A 25147-nucleotide genomic window follows, 5' to 3' on the forward strand; every position below is an offset into this window, starting at 1 on the left:
ATAGTACCGTTACTGTTTACAGTGCATCTACATGATAATAGTAGAAAGCGTCGGAAGCTCTTTAAGACTATTCGCAGATGGTGCGGTTGTCTATAACGAAGTAGGAACACGACAAGACAGTATCGATTTGTAGGACCTACAGAGGACTGGTGAATGGTGGAGGGACTACCAGTTGAGTGTGTACGTAAATAAATGTAACATACTGTAACGACTGTACAACTATACTACTGATGAGAAGTTGCTGGAAAATCTACCGTATAATACCTAAGAGGGACTATACACAGCGACCTTAAAGTGAAATGCCCAAGTAAAGGAAGTAGTAAGAAAAGCAGATGCCGGAGATTCATAGGATCTTAAGGAAATATAATTCATCCACTAGGTGGCTTACAAGGTGCTTGTTCAACCGATTCTTGAGTACTGTTCATCAATCTGGGACCCTTACCAGGTAGGGCTTATAGAAGAGATACAGAATATCCTACGAAGAAAGGCACATTTCTTACGAGAGCGTTTAGTCGGCGCGAGTGTTACAGAGACTCAACTAACACCAGTCGCAATCGCTGTAACTGACGCGTTGTGCGTCACGGAGACGTTTACTATTGAAATTTCGAGCGTGTACCTTCCGGAAACAGTCGGGCAACACATTACTTCCTCCCACATAGATCTCGTGAAATGACCACAACGAGAAAATTCGAGAAATTAGAGTTGATACAGATGCTGATCAACAATCATTCTTCTCACGCGACAATGGCTTGCGGAGTATGGCTGTAGATCACACTGGAGTGACCGATGAGTTATGATCAAGGATGAACGAGTAAAGAAATTAACGATGTTCCTGTCAGAGAAACTATCCAGGCATTTGCCTTAAGTGATTTAGGGAAATCGCTGAAATCCTAAATTAGGATACCCGGCGGAGAACTTTAAACTGAGAGACAGTTGTGCTAACCACTCGGCTACCTGGCTCGGAATGAAATTTCGAAGAGGCAAATCCAAAGCTAGCGATTTCATTCACATCGTTTCGTGTGCAGAACTATCTCACGCGGTTCACAGAAGATGGTTTCGAAGATAGTAAGGTGACTGGAGCGGTATTTGTCGACACCGGCAGCATAAAACACCGTCAACCTTCGGCTACCATGAACTAAGCTACAAAACCTAACCATCCATTACCATATTTCCGCAGAATCTTAGGTTCTACGTTGACTTTCAACGGCAGCACATCCGATGGTGGTTACAGAACAACCATCTATCTCGAGGGAGATGGCGTACAATAGGCAGCAGAGAAGAATGCGAGCGAGGGGTGAGGCCCGGTGCGGGGAAACAGTCCTCCTTCCCTTCCCCCCATCCCTCAACCATGGAAACGCGTAGCAGATGAAGTAAACTTCGTTACTTATACAGAAACATATATTTCTTTCATTCTAACAGTCGCAGTCCTCACGACATCAATACCTACATCTATACTCTGCAAACCATTGTAAAGTGCATGGCTGAGTCCGTAATGGATGCAACGGAGACGCTGTAAGTGCTCTCCCTCTAAACAGTACAAGTATGTGGAAGTTACGATAGGTCAGACCGAATATATCAGTAACCTTGCGAAGCGGCCTTGTTGATGTACCTTGACCAGCAGAAGTGCATCTACTTAACACAGCTTCTAGACTTTTTTGTGATGCACTGTCTGCTGGTTGCGTTTTCGACTTCTTGAGTTAAAATACCGTTTGCACTAAGTAAGTTTGCTGCCACAGGATATTTCTCTGCAGCATAGGATACTTCTCTGACGCTACATCATACAACTTTCACCGGTTTCGCTCGACCACTACTGAATACAAAGTTTGCCATGCGTTCCGAGTTGTCCTTCACATACGTGTACTAGCTTTCCGGCTAGAGCTCTCTCCCTCCCTCCCTCCCTCCCTCCCTCCCTCCCTCCCTCTCTCTCTCTCTCTCTCTCTCTCTCTCTCTCTCACTATAAAAATTTTCCCATTTTATATTGTGTAAATTATGACGTTAGCAAATTTGTGAGAGTTGCTTGCTTTTGTATTTCTTAAAACGTCTACATGACACACACACACACACACACACACACACACACACACACACACACACACACACACATCAAATTTTAAGGACGAATGCTTTTCTCATTATTATTATTATTATTATTATTATTATTATTACGTTCTTTCCTTTCTCAGACCTTAGGTCTGGTTAAAAATGGAAAGTGACGCGGACCTTCATCAAGCGTGACTTCCTTTTAACTGTACGGTATATGTTACATTGCATTTAGGAACTTTCGGGTAATTGAACAAGTGTCAATAATTACAGATTTCTGTAGTTGTATATATAAGTTTGGATGTAGCTGTATTGCATTGATGTACTGGTGGATATTGTGTGGTATGACTCCTGTAGTTGATAGTATAATTGGTATAATGTCAACTTTATCCTGATGCCACATGTCCTTGACTTCCTCAGCCAGTTGGATGTATTTTTCAATTTTTTCTCCTGTTTTCTTTTGTATATTTGTTGTATTGGGTATGGATATTTCGATTAGTTGTGTTAATTTCTTCTTTTTATTGGTGAGTATGATGTCAGGTTTGTTATGTGGTCTTGTTTTATATGTTATAATGGTTCTGTTCCAGCATAATTTGTATTCATCGTTCTCCAGTACATTTTGTGGTGCATACTTGCATGTGGGAACATGTTGTTTTATAAGTTTATGTTGTAAGACAAGCTGTTGATGTATTATTTTTGCTACAGTCTCATGTCTTCTGGGGTATTCTGTATTTGCTAGTATTGTACATCCACTTGTGATGTGATCTACTGTTTCTATTTGTTGTTTGCAAAGTCTGCATTTATCTATTGTGGTATTGGGATCTTTAATAATATGCTTGCTGTAATATCTGGTGTTTATTTTTTGATCCTGTATTGCAATCATGAATCCTTCTGTCTCACTGTATATATTGCCTTTTCTTAGCCATGTGTTGGATGCGTCTTGATCGATGTGTGGCTGTGTTAGATGATACGGGTGCTTGCCATGTAGTGTTTTCTTTTTCCAATTTACTTTCTTCGTATCTGTTGATGTTATGTGATCTAAAGGATTGTAGAAGTGGTTATGAAACTGCAGTGGTGTAGCCGATGTATTTATATGAGTGATTGCTTTGTGTATTTTGCTAGTTTCTGCTCGTTCTATAAAGAATTTTCTTAAATTGTCTACCTGTCCATAATGTAGGTTTTTTTATGTCGATAAATCCCCTTCCTCCTTCCTTTCTGCTTAATGTGAATCTTTCAGTTGCTGAATGTATGTGATGTAATCTATATTTGTGGCATTGTGATCGTGTAAGTGTATTGAGTGCTTCTAGGTCTGTGTTACTCCATTTCACTACTCCAAATGAGCAGGTCAATATTGGTATAGCATAAGTATTTATAGCTTTTGTCTTGTTTCTTGCTGTCAATTCTGTTTTCAGTATTTTTGTTAGTCTTTGTCTATATTTTTCTTTTAGTTCTTCTTTAATATTTGTATTATCTATTCCTATTTTTTGTCTGTATCCTAGATATTTATAGGCATCTGTTTTTTCCATCGCTTCTATGCAGTCGCTGTGGTTATCCAATATGTAATCTTCTTGTTTAGTGTGTTTTCCCTTGACTATGCTATTTTTCTTACATTTGTCTGTTCCAAAAGCCATATTTATATCATTGCTGAATACTTCTGTTATCTTTAGTAATTGGTTGAGTTGTTGATTTGTTGCTGCCAGTAGTTTTAGATCATCCATGTATAGCAGATGTGTGATTTTGTGTGGGTATGTTCCAGTAATATTGTATCCATAATTTGTATTATTTAGCATGTTGGATAGTGGGTTCAGAGCAAGGCAGAACCAGAAATGACTTAATGAGTCTCCTTGATATATTCCACGCTTAATCTATATTGGCTGTGATGTGATATTATTTGAATTTGTTTGGATATTAAGTGTGGTTTTCCAATTTTTCATTACTATGTTTAGGAACTGTATCAATTTAGGATCTACTTTGTATATTTCCAATATTTGTAGGAACCATGAGTGGGGTACACCATCAAAAGCTTTTTGGTAATCAATGTATGCATAGTGTAGCGACCTTTGTTTAGTTTTAGCTTGATATGTCACCTCTGCATCTATTATTAGTTGCTCTTTACATCCTCGTGCTCCTTTGCAACAGCCTTTTTGTTCTTCATTTATAATTTTGTTCTGTGTTGTATGTGTCAACACAGAACAAAATTATTGTTATTATTATTATTATTATTATTACTGTTTTTGTACTGCTGTAGTATGTTAAATGTGCGAGTGACAGCGAGCTATGTTTGCTATGGATAGGGAGGGGAGAACATGTACGGTACTAAAATATTCCGCCTCTCCACGACGACGACGACGATCACCACCACCAGCCAGATCCGAAACATGGATCCGCGCCTGCGTCTGAGACCTTGAAAGCGACTGGACACTTGTGGTCCGCAAAATAGTGTTCTCAATACGTAAACTAGGCGGCAATACAAGACTTGATCCCGGCGGTACCACCACAATTCGCTTGTTCCGCCACATCACGGTCTACACATTCTATTCTGCAGGAAAGGCCTCCGGGGTCCTGTGCTACGAACGTAACAGCATGTTATCTCTCGTGGTCTCTCTATGGTTTAAACATAACTTTATGCTGGTATTCCAACTGCATACTGCACACGTCTGTACGCAGAAATGATTTCAAATGCTTCGTCATGTGAAATTGTGCATTTAACAAAACACAGAAACGCATTGCCCTATGTCTACAATATCAATGAGTGACAACTGGGAGCACTCAACTCATAAGAATATATGAAATGGAATTGCTTAGACTCAGCCACATGTAAGGCACACTACTGGCCATTAAAATTGCTACACCACGAAGATGACGTGCTACAGACGCGAAATTTAACCGACAGGAAGAAGATGCTGTGATACGCAAATGATTAGCTTTTCAGAGCATTCACACAACGTGCTGACAGGAGGAAAGTTTCCAACCGATTCCTCATACACAAACAGCAGTTGACCGGCGTCGCCTGGCGTTGTTGTGATGCCTCGTGTAAGGAGGAGAAATGCGTACCATCACGTTTCCGACTTTGATAAAGGTCGGATTGTAGAATATCGCGATTGCGGTTTATCGTATCGTGACATTGCTGAACGCGTTGGTCGAGATCCAATGACTGTTAGCAGAATATGGAATCGGTGGGTTCAGGAGGGTAATATGGAACGCCATGCTGGATCCCAGCGGCCTCGTATTACTAGCAGTCGAGATGACAGGCATATTATCCGCATGGCTGTAACGGATCGTGCAGCCACGTCTGGTTCAAATGGCTCTGAGCATTATGGGACACAACTTCTGAGGTCATTAGTCCCCTAGAACTTAGAACTAATTAAACCTAACTAACCTAAGGACATCACAAACATCCATGCCCGAGACAGGATTCGAACCTGCGACCGTAGCGGTCGCTCGGCTCCAGACTGTAGCGCCTAGAGCCGCACGGCCACTCCGGCCAGCCGTCTCGATCCCTGCGTCAACAGATGCGGACGTTTGCAAGACAACAACCATCTGCGCGAACAGTTCGAAGACGTTTGCAGCAGCATGGACTATCAGCTCGGAGACCATGGCTGCAGTTACCCTTGACGCTGCATCACAGATAGGAGCACCTACGATGGTGTACTCAACGACGAACCTGGGTGCACGAATGACAAAACGCCATTTTTCTGGATGAATCCAGGTTCTGTTTACAGCATCATGATGGTCGCATCCGTGTTTGGCGGCATCGCGGTGAACGCACATTGGAAGCGTGTATTCGTCATCACCCGGCGTGATGGTATGGGGTGCCATTGGTCACAGGTCTCGATCACCTCTTGTTCGCATTGACGGCACTTTGAACAATGGACGTTACATTTCAGATGTGTTACGGCCCGTGGCTCTACCCTTCATTCGATCCCTGCGAAACCCTACATCTCAGCAGGATAATGCACGACCGCATGTTGCAGGTCCTCTAAGGGCCTTTCTGGATACTGAAAATGTTCGACTGCTGCCCTGGCCAGCACATTGTCCAGATCTCTCACCAATTGAAAACGTCTGGTCAATGGTGGCCGAGCAACTGGCTCGTCACAATACGCCAGTCACTACTCTCGTTGGTATCGTGTTGAAGCTGCATGGGCAGCTGCACCTGTACTGCCATCCAAGCTCTGTTTGACTCAATGCCCAGGCGTATCAAGGCCGTTATTACGTCCAGAGGTGGTTGTTCTGGGTACTGATTTCTCAGGATCTATGCGCCCAAATTGCGTGAATATGTAATCACATGTCAGTTCTAGTATAATCTATTTGTCCAATGAATACCCGTTTATCATCTGCATTTCTTCTTGGTGCAGCAATTTTAATGGTCATTAGTGTAGATAGCAGACTTCAGTTCATGACTGGGACACTGGGAAAATGCAATCAATCTACAAAGGAGATTGCTTACTAATTATTTTTGTGACCCACACTAGAATACTGCTCGAGTATGTGGAACGCGTACCAAACACGGGAAGGAAGGTGACACTTGTTTGACTTAAGGGATGGCTTCATGGTAATGATGGAAAAACTGAAGAGTTAGACGCTGGAAGATAGACGCGACTACCCACTACGTTTCAAGAACCAGTATTAAGTAAAGAACGGAGGAATATACAACTGCCCCCTACGTTCGCTCGCGTAGGCGCCGCACAGGCAGGATTAGATTAATTACAGCGAATACAAATGCATTTAAGCATTCATTCTTCCCACTAACGCACACGCGAACGGAACGGGAAAATACGTTAATACTATAAGCAATGGGTGTCCAACTGCGACCCGCAAACCGCTTGCGCCCCAAAGCAAGTATCAGTGCAGCCTAAGAAGTGAGGATTTACCAGTCTACCACGCGATCGGGAAAAAAAAAAGTTATGATAAATCGAATATTCTCACTCTGAAATTCCTGCCGCCAAATGATACTATTCTCTCATTGTTCCGTCCCGTGGTGTTTTTTCCCCCTCTGACGTTATTTTCACTGGTGAGTAGTGTTAAGCATATTATGGGCGGCCCAAAAATACTCGTCTTCTTCCAATGTGGCCGAGGTAAGCTGAAAGGTTGGACACCCCTGCTTTACGCGGTACAATGGGAAGTACTCATTACCAAGCACCTCCCATTGGTTTGCACTCAATGCATGTACAGGTAGAAACTCTAGTACTGAGGGTCTACCAAAGACATACACTGACAGGATGTCTGACCTTTGTCGTAACTATGGAACAGTATCTTCCCGCCACTCAGTGGGCTGCTACCACCGCCAACGATATTCTGGGCCATTCCTGTGGTAGGCTTAGCGGCGATGCTCGACATTTAGCGCATGAGCATTATCGTAGTCCTGTAACTCGTCTACCCGACCGATAAAGAACCGATACTACGCATAATTCTCTGCATCAAGGGAAAGCAAACTGTTACATTCAACACACAAAACAAGATGGCGGAACAAGTGAATGTCTGACAAACCGTGACAAAGCGTTTTAAAAAGCACAATTTACATACTCTGCAGAGGCATGAAAAAGAGGGGTCAACAAAAATTAAGTACACTCAAATTACATATAAAGCCCACTCCTCCCATTGATCCAATTTACAAAGCTCTTTCTTGGTAAACGTATCCCCCACAATATTTTAGAAATCTAGCCTATTACTTCGACCAAACAAACCACAGTCAAAGAGCAAAGAAACAAATCTGTGTTACATAATATGATGACAATTCTGCAACATTAGAAAGCAGAAAAAAAGCAATAATTTCATTTTCGACTTAGATTTTAGTAAATATATGTAACATAATATTGAAAAGTCTTTATTAATTGGTTATCAAATACTGGATCAAAATATCTGATGTTTGCAGTTATGAGACAGCCACATAAACATTAGTATCCGACGCCAAGTGGTATTTTTTTCTGTTAATACTTTTATAAATGTAAATATCAAATAATCTCAAAACTTTATATATTATCATACAAAATTGCTATCTGACAGAAAATAAATGAACCCGCAGACAGTGCCAGCTTCACCGAAACATGTTTTAGTTTAAAAAAGAAGAATGTGTGTTGATTCGGGACAGCACCATATTTCGTTGATTCACAAGTGGTCGTTGCCGGGACAACAAAAGATTTGCCACTCGGCTACCTGACTTGGAGCGGCTGACAACCAGTCGCTGCTCGCACATCCGTTAAGAGCTGAACCTCTTACAGAGGCCACAAACGTTTTCTATATGAAAGGAAGATAGGAGTACTGACAAGGCACCGGCACTGAGGCCCGTCTCTGCGGAAAAAAGAAGAAGAAGAAGAAAAAGTGCTACACCTCGATGATCCTAGCAAACCGATTCTCAGTGCCTCCATTTTGCTTGGCTCCGAAGATCGCTGTAGACATCGCTCTAAACACTTGTGCACAGATTGGTACAAGGAACTATCCCCCGCGCTGAACGTCGGAGTCGATGACGAAAATTTCTCGCAGCAATCTAACGCAAACAAGCCCCCTCGGGCTCAAGCATTCTACGTTGTCGTGCTTCAGCTACGCGGGGCACGCACAAGGACATGGATCTAAATTTCATCCACTCCTAATCTACAGCGTAAAGAGAAACCGGCAGACGAAGGGGAAAAAGAGGCGGTAACAGCAAAGGGAAAGCAGGTACACGAGTCTCAGGTGCAGACGAATGAATGGTCGGGCGACCGAGCCAGACGGGGTCCAGCCCTTGTTAGGAGCCAGATTAACGCTGCCCTGGAAGGGCCGCGCGTGCCATGCTGCTGTGATGTCGCTCCGTCTCGACAATGACAGAGCCGGCGACATTGTCCCGACCGAGGACGGGGGGCGACGTTTGGCTGCCGCCGTTCTTCCCGTATTGTCCGTCATTACGCTACCTCCCCCTCCCCCCTTCCCTTTCTCCTTTCAAAAATATTCTCGTCATCTGTTATCTAATAACTGCAGGTTGGAACCACCTCCTGCAGCGAAGACGGTAAGGAACGAACTTTCTTGGCAGATTAAAAACTGCGCCCCGACCGGGAAAAAACTAAATTAGTAGACGCTTGTGATAAACGCCAATTATGCAGCGATAGCTAACTTGAATAAAGTTTCAGACGCCAGTATTAAGTGAAGAATCTACAGATATTCTTCTGACCGTTACGTGGCGCTCCCGTAGTGACAAGATCAGAATTACGTAAGCGCGCAGAGAGGCATTTAAGCAAGCATTCTTACCGCCCTCTATTAGTAACTGAAACAGAAGGAAACCGTAACACTTGCTCGAGAGGTAAGTACACTCTGCCACGCACTTCACAGTGATTTCCGCAGTATATATGTTAATATGGACCACAGAGAGACCTGAACCCTAGCCCTTGAACGCCACAGTGAGCTTTCGGACCAGACGCACAGTTCTAACCCGCCAAAAAACCAAACAAGTGGAATATACTGAACATTGGAAAGCCTGGTAGAAGCTGATCTGGCCGGCCGGAGTGGCCGAGAGGTTCTAGGCGCATCAGTTTGGAACCGCGCACCCGCTACGGTCGCAGGTTCGAATCCTACCTCGGGCATGGATGTGTGTGATGTCCCTAGGTTAGTTAGGTTTAAGTAGTTCTAAGTTCTAGGGGACTGATGACCTCAGATATTAAGTCCCATATTGCTCAGAGCCATTTAGAAGCTGATCTCGGGGAATATCAGCGAGGCAGTGCTACACCTACGACTTATCTTCGAAGACAGGCTGTGGTATCGATAGCAACGCATAGTTTCAAAGGTTGGCCCTACCACGAGAGACAGACGACAGCGCCCTCCAGCCGGTGCTGTCGAGTTCTACGAGATCCGCGACTGCTTCATCCCATTTCATCAGGTGCGGCCAGCCAGGAAACTTCGCTTCAGTTTGCTCTCCATACGACGGCTCAAAGACTTCGCATCCGTACAAAGTTATGTATTCTTTCTCGCACCAGTAAACCATTTTTACTCACTGCAGTACCGTCGTATTTTTACTGCTCCTTCTCCTGCCCACGCGCCGCCTTCCAGGCGGGATACCTACGTTTATATATTTGTAGATTTAGAGAAAGTTTTTGATAACATTGATTGGAATATACGATTTGAAATTTTGAAGGTAGCAGGAATAAAATACGGGGATCGATATGTTACTTACTACTTTTACATAAACCAGACTTCAGTTACAACAGTCCACGAACACCAAAGGGCAGAAGTACTTCAGAAGGAAATGAGACAGGGTCGTAGCCTATCCCCAGTTTTATTCAATCCGTACAATGAGCAAGCTGTAAGGGTGTATATATATACTGCATGCCCATCCTATGGGAGTCGTCAGGCACATTTTGTCTGATGTTTCCGTAGATATTTGAAAATTTCGTTTGTGAAATGTGTAGCTAGAGTCAGCCCAAACAAGTACTGCTCACCGCGTCTTTCATGCGATGCCCAGTGTTAAACGGAAAGAAGCAGTGTCTTTCCTCCCACAAACAAAATCATTTTTGAAGTGGAATTTTAAGTGTACATTCGATAAAGAGGTCTCAAATTAGCCTCCTGCGATATTCATTTTTTCCATGTGTATAACAGGGCTAGTAAAACACGAAGAGTAACTGGTACTGCAGCAGCAACAGCACAGCGCCACCACAGCCCTCGCCTACTGCTGCCGCCATGCAGCACCACTGCTCAGTCGCTGCTGGTACATGTTATTCTTCGTGTTTTACTATCCCTGTTAATACATGTGGAAAAAACGAATATTGCACTAGGCTAATGTGTGACCACTCTGTCGAATGAGAACGTAAAATTCCGCTTTAAAAATGATTTTGTTTGTAAAGAGAATCAAACCGATGCTTTTCTGTTATCGCATGAAAGACGTGATAGCAATAATTGTTTGCGCTGACTCCAGCCACACATTGCAAAAGCGAAACTGCAAGTACGTGCAGAAACATCAGAGAAGATGCGTGTGACGACTCTTAGGTGGGAAACCCGGTGTACATTAACGTTAATCACCCATGGAGAACGGTAAAATACAGTTTTTTTTCTTCCCAAAAACCTCTCGTACATTCAATGTTTTCTTCTTCCTCTCTTCTGCCCATTTCTTTCTTGTTTCCTTGCTTTTGAAATTTCTGTTTTCTGATTTTTTTTCTCTGTATTTTTTCCTGTCTGTCATGTGGAGATGTTAAGTTTCCTGAGGTCTTCCGTGGTTTCCTTTACCCAGTTAGTTTTCACGGTAATAATTGTCACTGTGTTGAAAATTTTCTTGGTCATTCTATCTTCATTCATCCTATGTATGTGTCCGTAGTAGTTTGCCCTTCTTTTCATGACACTGTTTTTAATCGTCTATTTCTGTTCGTATGGTTCTTTTGTTGGTATCTTTATCCAGATCCTCTCTTTCTGAACTGGCCTGTAGGTCTTTCTCAATATTTTCCTCTCTTGTTTTTCCATCTCCTTAATTTTCGTTCTTCCCTTCGTTACTGTTGTTCCTGAGGCATACAAGGCCTATGGTAAGACTGGTGTACTGTAGCGTCGTAGTTTGGCATTTATGGAAATACTTCTTTTGTTGTAATGGTTCCATGTAAGTTTATATGCTTTTTTCGTGTAGTGTGTCTAGAGCTTCTTTGGCCGCTTTTCTGTTATTCGTTGTGATGGCTGTATCATCGGCAACGACCAGGCATTTTTATGTTGACAGTTGTATCCTTGTGTCTTCCCATCTTTACCCCATTGACTCCTTTGTGTCATGTCCTGATTACTTTCTCCAAAGCCGTATTAAACTGAATGCGTGACAACCCGTCTCCCTGCCTCACTTCTGTCTTGATTTCGAATGGTTCCGAGATCTCCCCTATAAACTTCACTTTGGATGTTGTATTCTTTAATGTTCCCTGGACTAGCTTTCTGGTTTTGTTACGCACCTTCATTTCTTCCAGTGTGTTAAAAGAGTGTTTCTCTAGCTATGGAGTCGTAGGCCTTCTTGAAGTCGACGAATGTTGTTGTTGTGATCCTTGACGTTCTAGTTGTCAATATTGTCCACTGGCGCCCGGAAATGTTCATATATTTCACAAATCGTTTTTTTCCCGAGCAAACACCTTTACGCTGCACATTAAAAATTTATTCCTCAGCCGGTGTTCGAGAATTACCTCATCAGTACCAAAAATGTGCATTTTAAGGTGTCATATATTGTGTGTCCATACATAAAGTCCAGCTACTCATAGAGGTCCAGTATTGGTCGTAACTGTGGTATGGCAGCGAAAATTGGTAGATGTGCCAATGCATTAATGCGGAACCGATTTATGCTGGAAAAAAATAGTTCCAATTTTTGTCGCCAGGTGCACATCTAACGCAGTGAGTGCAAGAAAGACATACAGAAATGTTTCCATATATAATGGATTCGGAACGGGACTTCGGCAGAAAAGGTCAAACAAATGAGAAACTCATAATGTTGATTTTATTACTAACCGCCGCTTATACAATCTGTTCAATTTTCAGCGTAAAACGTACGCCTCCCCGTAGAATTTCAATGAACGTTGAACCAGTTCTTTCTGACAAACGTAACATTAACTAAGCTGCGTATATATTGCCTACGTCTATGTGGTCAATGCTACTGTTACGTCACGTTCCTTTAAATAATTTCCTTTTATTGTCTGGTGTGTTGCATGTGTTTTATAACTATTTTTTGTCTATTGATCCTGACGATTGGCTAGTTTTCGAACACCACTTAAAGAATAAATATATAATACACAGTTTAAAGGGTTTTGCGTGGGGAAAAAATTACATTTGTGAGCTATATGACGGCATTCCGAAGAAGTATAAAAACCTATTGACCACTATACTGGTGAAGCAGAAACAACCAGAAAGCTAAAGTTCGTTCTAGCCAGGCTTATCTCACGAATGTAATCACCAACTTACAGAAAATCATTCAGGAGCAGAAAGCTAGAACGAAAGGCGCTGGCATACAGAGTGCCCGAAACTTCCCGGTTCCCCTTTCGACTCTGTGCAGTTGACGAAATAGATAAAAAAAACAAAGTTTTGCATCACCCCAGTTCCCAGAACTCCTAAAGATAGACGTTGACTGTAATATTGTATCACAGACACAATCCCTTTGAATGTTCAGATATGTCACTTAACCCGCCCAAAGACGTAAGCAATCATGCATGAGCAGCGCGTATTTGACAGGACATCATGTTACAACTCAAACGGTGCGCAATAGGCTTCATGATGCGCAACTTCACTCCCGACGTCCATGGCGAGGCCCATCTTTGCAACCACGACACCATGCAGCTCGTGGCCCAACAACATGCCGAGTGGCCAGCTCAGGACTTGCATCACGTTCTCTTCATCAGTGAGTGCCGCATGTGCCTTCAACCAGACAATCGTCAGAGACGTGTTTGGAGGCGACGCGGTCAGGCTGAACGCCCGAGCCACACGGTCCAGCAAGGTGGGAGGTTCCCTACTGTTTTGGGGTGGCATTATGTGGGGCCGACGTACGCTGCTGGTGGTCATGGGAGGCGTCGTAACGGCTGTACGATAAGTGCAAAATGGCTCTGAGCACTATGCGACTTAACTTCTGAGGTCATCAGTCGCCTAGAACTTAGAACTAATTAAACCTAACTAACCTAAGGACATCACACACATCCATGCCCGAGGCAGGATTCGAACCTGCGACCGTAGCGGTCACGCGGTTCCAGACTGAAGCGCCTTTAACCGCACGGCCACACCGGCCGGCGATAAGTGCATACCATCCTCCGACCAATAGTGCAACCATATCGGCGAGGCATTCGTTTTCATGGGCGACAATTCGCGCCCTCGTCGTACACATCTTGTGAATGACTTCCTTCGGGATAACGACATCGCTCGACTAGAGTGGCCAGCATGTTCTCCAGACATGAACCTCATCGGACATGCCTGGAATAGATTGAATAGGGCTGTTTATGGACGACGTGACCCACCAACCACACCGAGGGATCTGCACCGAATTGCCGTTGAGGAGTGGGACAGTCTGGACCAACAGTACCTTAATGAATTTGTGGATAGTGTGCCACGACGAATACAGGCATGCATCAATGCAAGAGGACGTGGTACTGGGTATTAGAGGTACCGGTGTGTACAGCAGTCTGGACCACCACCTCTGAAGATCTCGCTGTATGGTGGTACAACATGCGATGTGTGGTTTCTATGAGCAATAAAAAGGGCGGAAATGATGTTTATGTTGATCTCAATTCCGATTTTCTGTACGTGTTCCGGAACTACCGGAACCGAGGTGATGCAAAACTTTTTTTGGTGTGTGTAATATTTTCTTTGTATTCTTCCCTTGAAGCTGACGAAAAGCCCTGTTGTCCTATTGTATTGCTCTGTTTCAGTATTGCATTGTTTCAGCTATGAAGCCATGACTGGTGTGAGCGAATATACTTGCGCCGCAGAGGAGCGATTAGTGTCTTGTGTCCTAGTGCACGAACGTCAACGGACAGGGCGAACAGTGACAGAGGATAACAAATGAATTCGGAGATCGGTCTGATAAGACCCCGGTGCGTAATATGACCAGGCTTGATAGGGGAGAAAAATGATTTTGTTTCTGTCAGTGTCACAAACACGTCGCGCAGTGAGCGTAAAAAACGCCAGAGGAAACGGTGCCGTCGTCGTCGTTCAATCAGTTGAGCACTCTCTCCAATGAGATCCATCCGCAAAAGAGCACCTGAAAATCGAATACTGCGCTCATCAGTGAATGACCCGTTAACTGCTGCGGTGGGGCCAAGCGGACCCCAGGAAATTTTGATTCGCTTGAATGTTTGCAACACTGTCGCACTGCAAGTCTCACGCCAGTACCTTTCAGACAATGTGCTCTGAGCTATTCAACAGAGTTGTGCTCACAGTCGGAAAGTTTGTGACCGTAGATCAGTGTTCCTTTCTGTTGTAGACTGACCCCCCCACATAGCGAGTATGAGAATTTTTCTTTTTTTTTAACGAAGTATTTTCTTCTACATTTGATAAAAGTCTACAGCTAATCCTTGATGAAGTAGTGAGCCATTTCTGTTACGACGGTTGTTGAGAGCTTGATGGGTATTATACAGTGGCCCACGAAAATCGGCCCCGGGTACTAGAGTACTCATTGTCACCCGACAACTTTCATCCATTGTTTCGAAGCTGTTGCGACTATGTTTTGTACTGCCAGTATTTCCTTATTACCTAATATCTGCATGTTATCTATCTGCTCGTGGAGGGCAAAAATTCGTGCGCAATTTGCGAGCAGTCACTACTCGGGGCCGGTTTTTCGTGCGCCTCCCTGTAGAATATCACTGTAAAGTCTTCATTCAGCTTTTTTGAAAGCGTGTTCAGGTGAAACAGCAATAAATATTAAGATTATAAGAGTTTCTTTCATTTTCGATGTCCTAATTTTGAAATAAGAAACTGGGGTCCTGAGGACCCAATCGTACCATTAGTGCAAAAGAACTTCATTATACCATCTTTTTATCTGCAGCTCTTTTCTTTTCTTTCCATGTTTGCAGGTAAATTATAGTATATGGGGTCCGCCTTTTCGCAAACACACTGTGTTTTTCTTTTTAAGCACACATGTTTTAGCATCTCTGTGCCATCATCAATGGGTTTTTGTTTATTGAAAACTGTAAAAAGTGAACATATTTCAGGTTGTAACTGATTTAATAAAGTGATGCCTAAGGAAAGTTTTTGTTCGTTTTGCTTCTTACCGTGATTTTACATTATGTGGTTTTGCAGGACCAACAGTATGGTGTCCTGCGCTGGTAGCTTGTCATCTGCAAACCAAACGATGTAAATGTGCATTTCATCGGCGAGTTCGTAAAAATAAATATACGAGCAAAACATTTTGACACGCCAAAATCACGTTTTTTCTCCAAAAACAAGGAATGCGTTAACCCGCCGATGACATTCGCATTTATATCGTTTGGTTTGCAGATAACAAGCTATCAGTGCGGGACACCTTACAGTTGGTCCTGCAAAACCACAATGTAAAATCACGGTAAGATGCAAAACCAACAAAACTTTCTTTAGTCCGCACTTTGTTAAATCAGTTAGAACCTACAATATGTTCACTTTTTACAGTTTTCAATAAACAAAAACTCACTGGTGATGGCACAGAGACGCTGAAACATGCCTGTAAAAGAAAACAGTGTGTTTGGAAAAACGCAGAACCCATTTCCTTTAATTCATTATACCAGTTGTTTGCTTTTGTGGTCTTCAGTCCAAAGACTGGTTTGATGCAGCTCTCCATGCTACTCTATCCAGCGCAAGTCTCTGTATTTTCGAGCAATTACTGCAACTTACATCATTCTGAATCTGCTTACTGCATTCATCTCTTGGTCTTCCGCTACGATTTTTACTGCCCACGTTTGTCACCAGTACTAAATTGGTCATCCCTTGATGTCTCACAACGTGTACCACAACCGATCCCATCTTCTAGTCAGGTTATGTCACAAATTTCTTGTCTCTCCAGTTCTATTCAGTGCCTCCTCATTAGTTATATGATCTACCCATCTAATTTTCAGCATTCTTCTGTAGCACCACATTTCAAAAGCTTCTATTCTCTTCTTGTCCAAACTGTTTATTATCCAAGTTTCACTTCCATACATATCTACATTCCACACAAATACTTTCAGAAAAGACTTCCTGACACTTAAATCTATACTCGATGTTAACAAATTTCTCTTCTTCAGAAACTCTTTTCTTGCCATTACCAGTCTACACTTCGTACCCCCTCTACTTTAGCAATTATCAGTTATTTTGCTGCCAAAATAGCAAAACTCATCTAGTACTTAAAGTGTATTGTTTCCTAATGTAATTCCTCAGCATCACGTGATTAATTCGACTACATTCCATTATCCTCGTTTTGCTTTTGTTGATTTTCATCTTACATCCTCCTTTCATGACACTGTCCATTCCGTTCTCAACTGCTATTCCAAATCCTTTGCTGTCTCTGACAGAATTACAATGCCATCTGCATACCTCAGAATTCTTATTTCTTCTCCCTGGACTTTAATTCCAACTCCAAATATTGAACAACTTTGGCGATAGGCTACAACCTTGTCTCACTCCCAACTGCCGTTTGGTTTCGTGATTGAAAAAGATTTGAGAAAGAATTTAGACCGACGTCTATGAATCAATAGTCTGACAAATGGGGCACCGAGCTGCAGCCTAAAGTCGTCTCTCGTTCAAGCGCGATATTTTCTTAATCCGTTACATTTCTGTTACACGATAAATAGCGCAAACTCAAGGCTGTCAATTCAACGAACTATCTAGGAATTACAATTACGAACAACTTAAGTTGGAACGATGACACAGAAAATGTTATGAGGAAGGCAAAACAAAGACTGCGTATTATAGGCAGAACACTTACAAGATGCAACAGGTCTACTAAAGGCACTGCCTGCATTATGCGTGTCCGTCCTTTGCTAGAGTAATGTTGTGCGGAATGGAATATTTACCGTATAGGACAGACGGAGGTCACCAAAAACATCCAAAGAAGGGCAGCGTGTTTGTATTATCGCGAAATAGGGGAGAGAGTGCCATGGGTATGATATGCGAGGTAGGGCGGCAATAATTAAAACAAAGGCGATTTTCGTTGTGGCGAGATTTTTTTTCCGCAAAATTTCAATTTCCAACATTCTCCACTGAATGCAGAAACGTTTTGTTGACATCCACTTACAAATGGTTCAAATGGCTCTGAGCACTATCGGACTTTACATCTGAGGTCATCAGTTCCCTAGAACTTAGAACTACTTAAACCTAACTAACCTAAGGACGTCACATACATCCATGCCCGAGGCAGGATTCGAACCTGCGATCGTAGCGGTCGCGCAGTTCCACACTGAAGCGTCTAGAACTGCTCGGCCACATCGGCCGGCCATCCACTTACACAGGAAGAAACTGTAATGTACATAGTATTACCGTGGTAGTAGTACTAGCTGAAGTTGGTCTGTATCCTCAAGACATACTCCAATGAGAGATGATTATTAAACGAAAAAGGCAACCATTTCTAGAAGTCCCGATTGGTTTTCGGAACACTTCATCTAGACTTTTGTACGAAAGTTGATCCTCTTTTATTCGTAGCCACAGTGACTTGGGGACTTCGTTCCCGTGTGCACTCAAACTGGTCCCTGCATTCGATACCATCCAGTCTAGTTGGTGCGCTTAGGAACAGGGCTCAAGTTCGGGTCGCCTTTATTCTGCGATACACCAAGGAAGTATGTGGTAGATACAAATCCATACATCCTTCCAGTGAGGCTAGAAGAAATAAAGTTTTTCACCGCGTTCTTATGTGCAAAAGGTTATTTAAACTTTTCCGTAATATCTCTAAGCATCAGATATGTAGTTGATTAAAAAGACTCTTCTGGTCTTGTGTTCAGCAACGGTTCTTCAGAGCCTACTAGTCTACTCAAGCTTAACATGAAATGCCCATAAAACTCGTAACTGTATTCCACAGTTCTGTTAGTAAACCGCGCACCTCCGAATTAGATCAGCACCCCAAGCTTGAACTGCTCACAACTACTCCATACTAGATTTCTGAACTGGAATTTTTCGTTCTCAACAGCCCCTCATGTCCTCTCTTAATCGAAGACGCATCTCCTGTCCTCTGTGGCGAATCTTAAGTGCCAGCTGTTTTGCTGTAACTTATATAATAGCTTTTGGAGGTTTTCTCACGAAGAAAGTTAATGTTTAACTTCCCGTCGACAATGATGTTACTAAAGTCTGAGTTGAGAATGAGGACGGTAATCAGCCGCAACCGTTTCGAATCAGCCTCCCCAGCATTCGGTTTAAGTAACTTAAAGAAACCACAGAAACTTAAATGTGGGTAGTCGGAAATGAATTTTAAGCCCTCGGTCAAATACGAGTCCAAAGCCGATATGAAATCATTAAAGAGAGAGGTAAAATTATGGAGAATATTACAGTATTCTTTCAATATATAGTACAGGCTTGGATTTATTGGGGCAGTTCTGGTGAAATGTGAGGTATGCCCAGGAAAGCGAATACTAGTGCGATTGAATCTGGACTACTGCTCCTGTGTTGTTAACACATTGGTCTGAAGGATGACGCCGAAGCAATTATTAGAAAAGTGGCTAGGCTCGCACAGGTCAATATAAACCATGCGAAAATTGTATAGTGATGCTCGGGGGTACGAGTTACACGGGGTCTATTTGAAAATAGGTGACTTACTGAGAAGCCATTTTGTGCAGTTTTAGAGAATTAACATTATAGTTGCACAGTACCACAATTCTGTCTCCATAATATAATTGGGATATACGACGACAATACGAAAAGAGAGAAGGTTGGCAATGCGTAAAATGCCAAATTTGATCGGTAATCGGGAGTCCAAAGTTAAACATTAGGGCCACCTGGGTAGCTTCGCTTTACTACGGAGGCATAAAGGTGGTCGCTTTGCCCTCGTCCCATACGCATATGAAACAGGACAGAGAGCAACTAATTTTGACACGAAGCACCCTCTGCCATCCACTGTACAGTGCAGAGCTTACGGGTAAACATAACGGTAACAAGGACGCTCAAATTTCCGATAAACGGTGACATTTCCAGAAACAGTACCATATTATGAGCAGGGTGCCTTTCGAATACAGAGCTCAATTGGCTAATAGCTTTTAATACATATTTTTAAAAAAAGTTTAAGACCTTTACAGCTATACGCTATGTATTTGGTACATAACTGAGTTTAGTTTAATTACTGGAACTATCCCGAGTCTGAACGCTGTTCTGTACAAACATTTACTTGCGACTGGGACACGCTGCTTATTGATCCAAAGTGAAATGCGCCCGCCCGTGCGATAGCATGTATCAACAGCTGGGACAGGTGGCCTTGTTCAGACCACTTCGGCTCACCATCGCCAGTACACACTCCAGTCTAAATCGTCCGTTCGTTTTCCGGTACGCCAGCTGAATGCAGCGAATAACGTGCTGTACGAAACTACTGTCGCGTGGTCTCTCCGGCCGTCGAGCTCAGATTCAACAGTGGGTGACCCAGCGCAGAAGAAGTACGTCAAACTTTACCATTACAGTGGCACTTTATGCTGATATGTACACTGAAGGATTGAGAAAGGCAGAGGACAAAGCTTGACAGGGCTTCGAATAGAATCGTCGAATCAGCTAACGGAAGAATATTTCAAAGCCGAGTGTTCAAACCACTCGCTGACGGAGGAAATGAACTAGTAAAGGCACAACCACCTCTCACTGCATCAAATATATCAGCCCAGTTGGCAAGTAAAATTTAATCTACTGGCACAAAAAATTACCACAGTTATCCAAAATGTGCTACTTACGAACTGCCTACCCTTTAACTGAAATATCCGTTCTTTCTAAGAATGAAGAGAGGTGAGTAGTGTCCTAACAGACATGATGATCATCATCATCGTCGACAATAACAATAACTTTTTAAGTAATACTACCGCGTCCATGAATGGGTACAACCCCTCTACATTGGGGAGAAATCCTGCGATTCCTTAAGACTCCTCAAGAAAGCAAACAGCCGTTCACGTTCCTGAGATTGTGTACAGTACCTAGCGCACAGGGCATTAATGATAAGTGTTGTAGCTCGTTGTTATAGCTTGATTTATAATTCCAACTAAGTGATCCTTGTTGTAGGTGCGAGTATGTTGTATCTGCCAGCTAGAAGCAGTCACATTTCTCCTACTTCACACCCCTCTGCAAGAAGCTCTGAGGCTGTGAAACTAAATTCCGCGCCCGCTTGTAAGCATTGCACACGGTCAATGTAACCTTCCATGTGTCTCGGTCACTTCGATGCCGAACTACTACCCTCCTTCCTTCAACAGCCCGCGGATAACCGAGTATTAAAGACGGAGGAACTATACGTCACGTAATTTCGGCGAGTTAATCAGCCTGAAGTGACGGCATCATTCTTGGTTGCTTAATGAAAGCGGTCGCTACGGCCGGAAAACGCACGGAATCGTTTCATCTGCAACATATATCGCCAGTTATGCCGATGCCATCAAATCGCATTCACCTGCGACTGCCGCCCAGATAGCTTGAAACGAGGTATCAATCAGGCTGCGGATCTGAAGGTGCTCGTCACTAATTCTCCGGCTAAGCGACAGCAAACTGCGGAGCTATTCCATAAATTACTTTGCCGTAAGAGGGCTATCAATGTACCGGCCAAATGGCAACAGCGCGAGTACAGCTTTATACCCTTCTCTTTCCAGCCCCCACCCACTACCGCGTTGCGCTCCTCTTTTTATGTTCCGATAAAAAAAAGGCACAGCTTTTTTTTATACATCAAAACTCCCAAGTTATGTCCATGTGTATAAAATGAAAAAAAGTTGCTCACAATGATAGGCATATATCTGCTCAAGAAATTTTTTGTGTTTTGTAATTAGTATTTGGAATAACTTTCTGCCAAAGCGACTTCCAACGTCTCATTATCTAAGATCCTTAGATAATTCTAAACAAGTGGGGAAAAGTATCACATAGACGTTACTCCCCGGCGTATACGATGCAATCACATTCGCAAATGCCGTTATGCTTTTATAATACATTATAAATCCTCTCACGTTACGATATGTTTTGCCCTTGTTATGACACACGGAAAATTTGTGGATTAGGAGAGCAGTGGGGTTACTCCACGATCTGTGTGCTATGCGCCTATAGTCATATTACTATACATTAAAACATGCAGTCACCTCGAAGAGTGGGGGAGGAAAAAAAATGAGTTGTCCAGAGCAACCGATTAAGTTTGCTTAAACACGACGTGAATATCGCCGAAATTACGTATATGATAAAGCAAGTCTTCAGCCACGCTAACAAATTACGGGAATTTGTAAAACGACTTGTTTCCATTACGGCGCTGTTTTAACAAAATCTTCAGAATATGCGAATAAAAGTACAGTGCAATTAGCACTAATGCCTCGGTTCGAAGGTCACTCCATATCGAAACGACTCTCTGCGCTATGAAGATAGAGTACACTCTCGACAGAATGTATCATTACCCGCCTGGTTGTCTTACAAAACTGAAGTACTTTGTAAAGGAAAATTATTTGCATCGCATGTACAAGACGGTTATTTGTTATTTGCTCCCGTATACTAATTGCCATCAGGCGCTGCCTATTGCAGTAGAAGCCAAGCAATGAAGATATTATTCTATTTGCTTTGCCTCTACCGAAACGTTATCATCGACGTGTCCTGTGATATGCAGTAACCCAATATTTAAGCACACACACATTGCGGGCCTGAATCTACCTCGTTCCAAGGTCGTCTTCATAACTACATCGCCTATGTGAGCGAGCTGTTACGTTATTGAAAACATACTTAATGAAACGACAAAATAATATGATCATGAAATAGCAAATACATAAAAAAATTAATTTCATAATTAAATATAAATACTATAATTATTCACATTTATAAATAATTAAATTTATTATATTAAAACTGTTTCTAAAATTTACATAAATATATGAAAATGTTATAACATTTAATAACTTAAAAGTAATTCGAATAGTCAACATTCTTACCTCTCCATGATCATCACTTCTTCCTTCTGGCGTATTTTCGGGTAGAAAATATAAACGTAAGCTCGCTAGCACTTGTTCGCTATTTTTGTCCATCCACAACAACTGTAATTCTCCAATACTCATTAAATCAGAATCACTCCATAACTTCACAAAGAAAAAATCACTTAGGGCTAAAATCCTGCACTTTCCGTTTTTGTTATATTTAAACGCTTTATAGAACGTATAGGGGCCGTGGTGTCCGCAAGGTGCACCGATTAACTGAAATTAAAGACATGACATGTATTATAATCAATTTGTACCGCCCTCGTATTCGAATTCATAGACGCACTTCCCATAGATCCATTCATGACTTTGAACGGTTCAGTAGATGTCAATATATCTAATAAACACAGTATTAAAATGATTCAATCTCTTCAAAAATATTATTAGATACTAATACTTGTCTAATAGTCCCTCTAAAATAATTTACGTACCTGTATCTTATTGTTATCCATTATAAAATCGTAAGAAATCACTGAGCTCATACACAGCACACCACTTGCACATCAGTCTACTTTGTATTTACTCTAATTATGTGACGTCACCGATACTGTGTTTCCTACCCATGATGCTCTGATACAGGAAAGAAAATAATGGCGGATTATTGTCCATATGGTGTTGTAGTGTAGTTTCCTCATACCTGTACTTTTGTTTCTTCGTTTGTTACTGTTTTTTGAGTTGATATACTTTGCAGGAAACAAGTTCGTTATCAGCTTATACCATCGGTATCACTAAATGCATGCAAACATGGCGTGTTTAAGTGAAAATGTTTGTTCGAAGTAAAAAAGCGCACGGAAATGAAAATTTAGGTGATTGATTTTAAACTGTAATTGCAACTAAAACAGAGTGTCCATTTATTTTCTGCTAATAATAGTTACAGAATTTAAAAATTGGATGTGTTGACTGCTGTTCAGGTTAGATCAACCGTTTTAAATGTGAATCGCAAAAGCAGTCGCTTTAAATGAAAATGTGTAACTTGCGGTGGAATTACCTTCCGAAGCGAGTGTATTTATTATCTAAGATTAGATGCATGTTTGTGTGGTTTAAAGTATATACATTCGTAGGTAACAGACTACATTCCAGTGATGAATGCATGTTACAAAAATATTTTCAGTAAAAATATTTGGTACGGTATACGGTTACTCCAAGAACATGTATCTAAAATTTATACTATGATATCTATGAGTTACAACACGATGTGGATGGGGCATGTTAAGAAACACGTCCGATCCCTGAGAGTGAAAATGTGGACTGAGTGAAGATTCCTGTATTAACGTTAGCACACTAAAGCAGTGGTAGGATTACGTTAGATATTCTTTATGTTGTATGGATCCATAATTAGAAAATCCACAAGGATATAATTTGATAGTTAGTGAGAGGTTTTCTATCGGACAAACCAAGTATACTTATTCTTCACCTGTTGTTTATGATTGCCTTTAACATAGTAATGTAAACATCATTTCAGGCAAAACGAAAGTGTGGAAGAACTAGCCACAATGCTCAAGCAAGCAATAGGCAGATGGTTTTGCTTCGCTTGTAGAACATTGTGATAAATGAGCAGTGAGCAGTTGTGATGATTGGAATTCGTCGCTTTCCTGTTTTGCAACACATTTCATCTCTACATAAAAATTTCTGATATCACTCTTTAAAAAAATCATTTTTTTTGTTTATAACTAGAAATAATATAAATTTGGTTTTATTTGATTCAAGCACTGCCTAGAAATGTTTCTGGCAAACAGGCTCAATTTATTTTATGTAGATTTCTGTAATACACCACATTTCTTCCTTCTTGTATTGTAAATATCTCATTATCAAAAAGTCTGGAAGTTTTGAATGAACCATGGTAGAAATTTATCAGTGTTAAATGAAACAACAAGTTTGCTGTTGTTTCATTTAATGTCAATAACAGTCACAGTAAAGCCTAACCTAAAATGTTTGCACTTAAAGAAATTATCAGGGGGAAGAATCTGTGAGCTTTATCAAGAGGGTACTACTAGTAAACTGTTGTGTTCTTTACGTGCTTCCACATTACTTCCTCGTTAATCATTACATGATTACAATGACAGTTGTCAAAAAACAATAGTAATACATGGAGTTTGAACAGAGACTTATCTGCTATTGATTCAGTTAGTTTTCCATTGAATTTGCAAAGATTCTCCATTTTTTTTTCTCTGTGCTGGATAATTTTTTTATAGATATTTTCACCAAAACATAGAACTTGTGTTCTGAATGACACACAATGAAACACAACTTAGATGCTTTTTTTCTTTTTTTTTTTAATGTTTCCAGAAATAACTGAAACCAGTCGCCTTTCAGTTGTTATTTATTTGCAGTGACTGCATTCAAATAGTGTATCAACTCATCATCAGGTGGTACACAATTTTTATGAATATGTGGAGAATCATTGGGGTTGTGTAGCTGTGGAAAGACAGAAAAACTAAACAGTTGAGGACTGAATGTGGCAAGAATTATTTACATCATTTTTAGGCAACTCGAAACTGGTCATGGTAAATAAATACGAACTGAAGAATCACAAAAGGCAACTGGTTACAGTTATTTCTGAAAACCTTTGTTCATTACAGGCACAGTGATCCACATCCATAATG

General features: G+C 41.7%; 1 protein-coding gene across 1 annotated transcript in view; it reads right to left on the bottom strand.

Annotated features, from left to right (window-relative positions):
- Window positions 1-23169, bottom strand: part of LOC126417127 (AT-rich interactive domain-containing protein 5B-like) — a 531426-nt gene extending 508257 nt beyond the window's left edge. Inside the window, exons 1-2 of the mRNA XM_050085023.1 lie at window positions 22976-23169; window positions 22503-22760 (exon numbers count right to left, since the gene is read on the bottom strand). Of these exons, the coding sequence (XP_049940980.1) occupies window positions 22503-22760; window positions 22976-23026 (309 nt within the window). The 5' untranslated portion in view covers window positions 23027-23169. The remainder of the gene's footprint in view (window positions 1-22502; window positions 22761-22975) is intronic.
- Between the last annotated feature and the right edge of the window lie 1978 nt (window positions 23170-25147).

This window comes from Schistocerca serialis, chromosome 8 (genome assembly GCF_023864345.2).
Source record: "Schistocerca serialis cubense isolate TAMUIC-IGC-003099 chromosome 8, iqSchSeri2.2, whole genome shotgun sequence".
Classification (NCBI taxonomy): Eukaryota; Metazoa; Arthropoda; class Insecta; order Orthoptera; family Acrididae; genus Schistocerca; species Schistocerca serialis.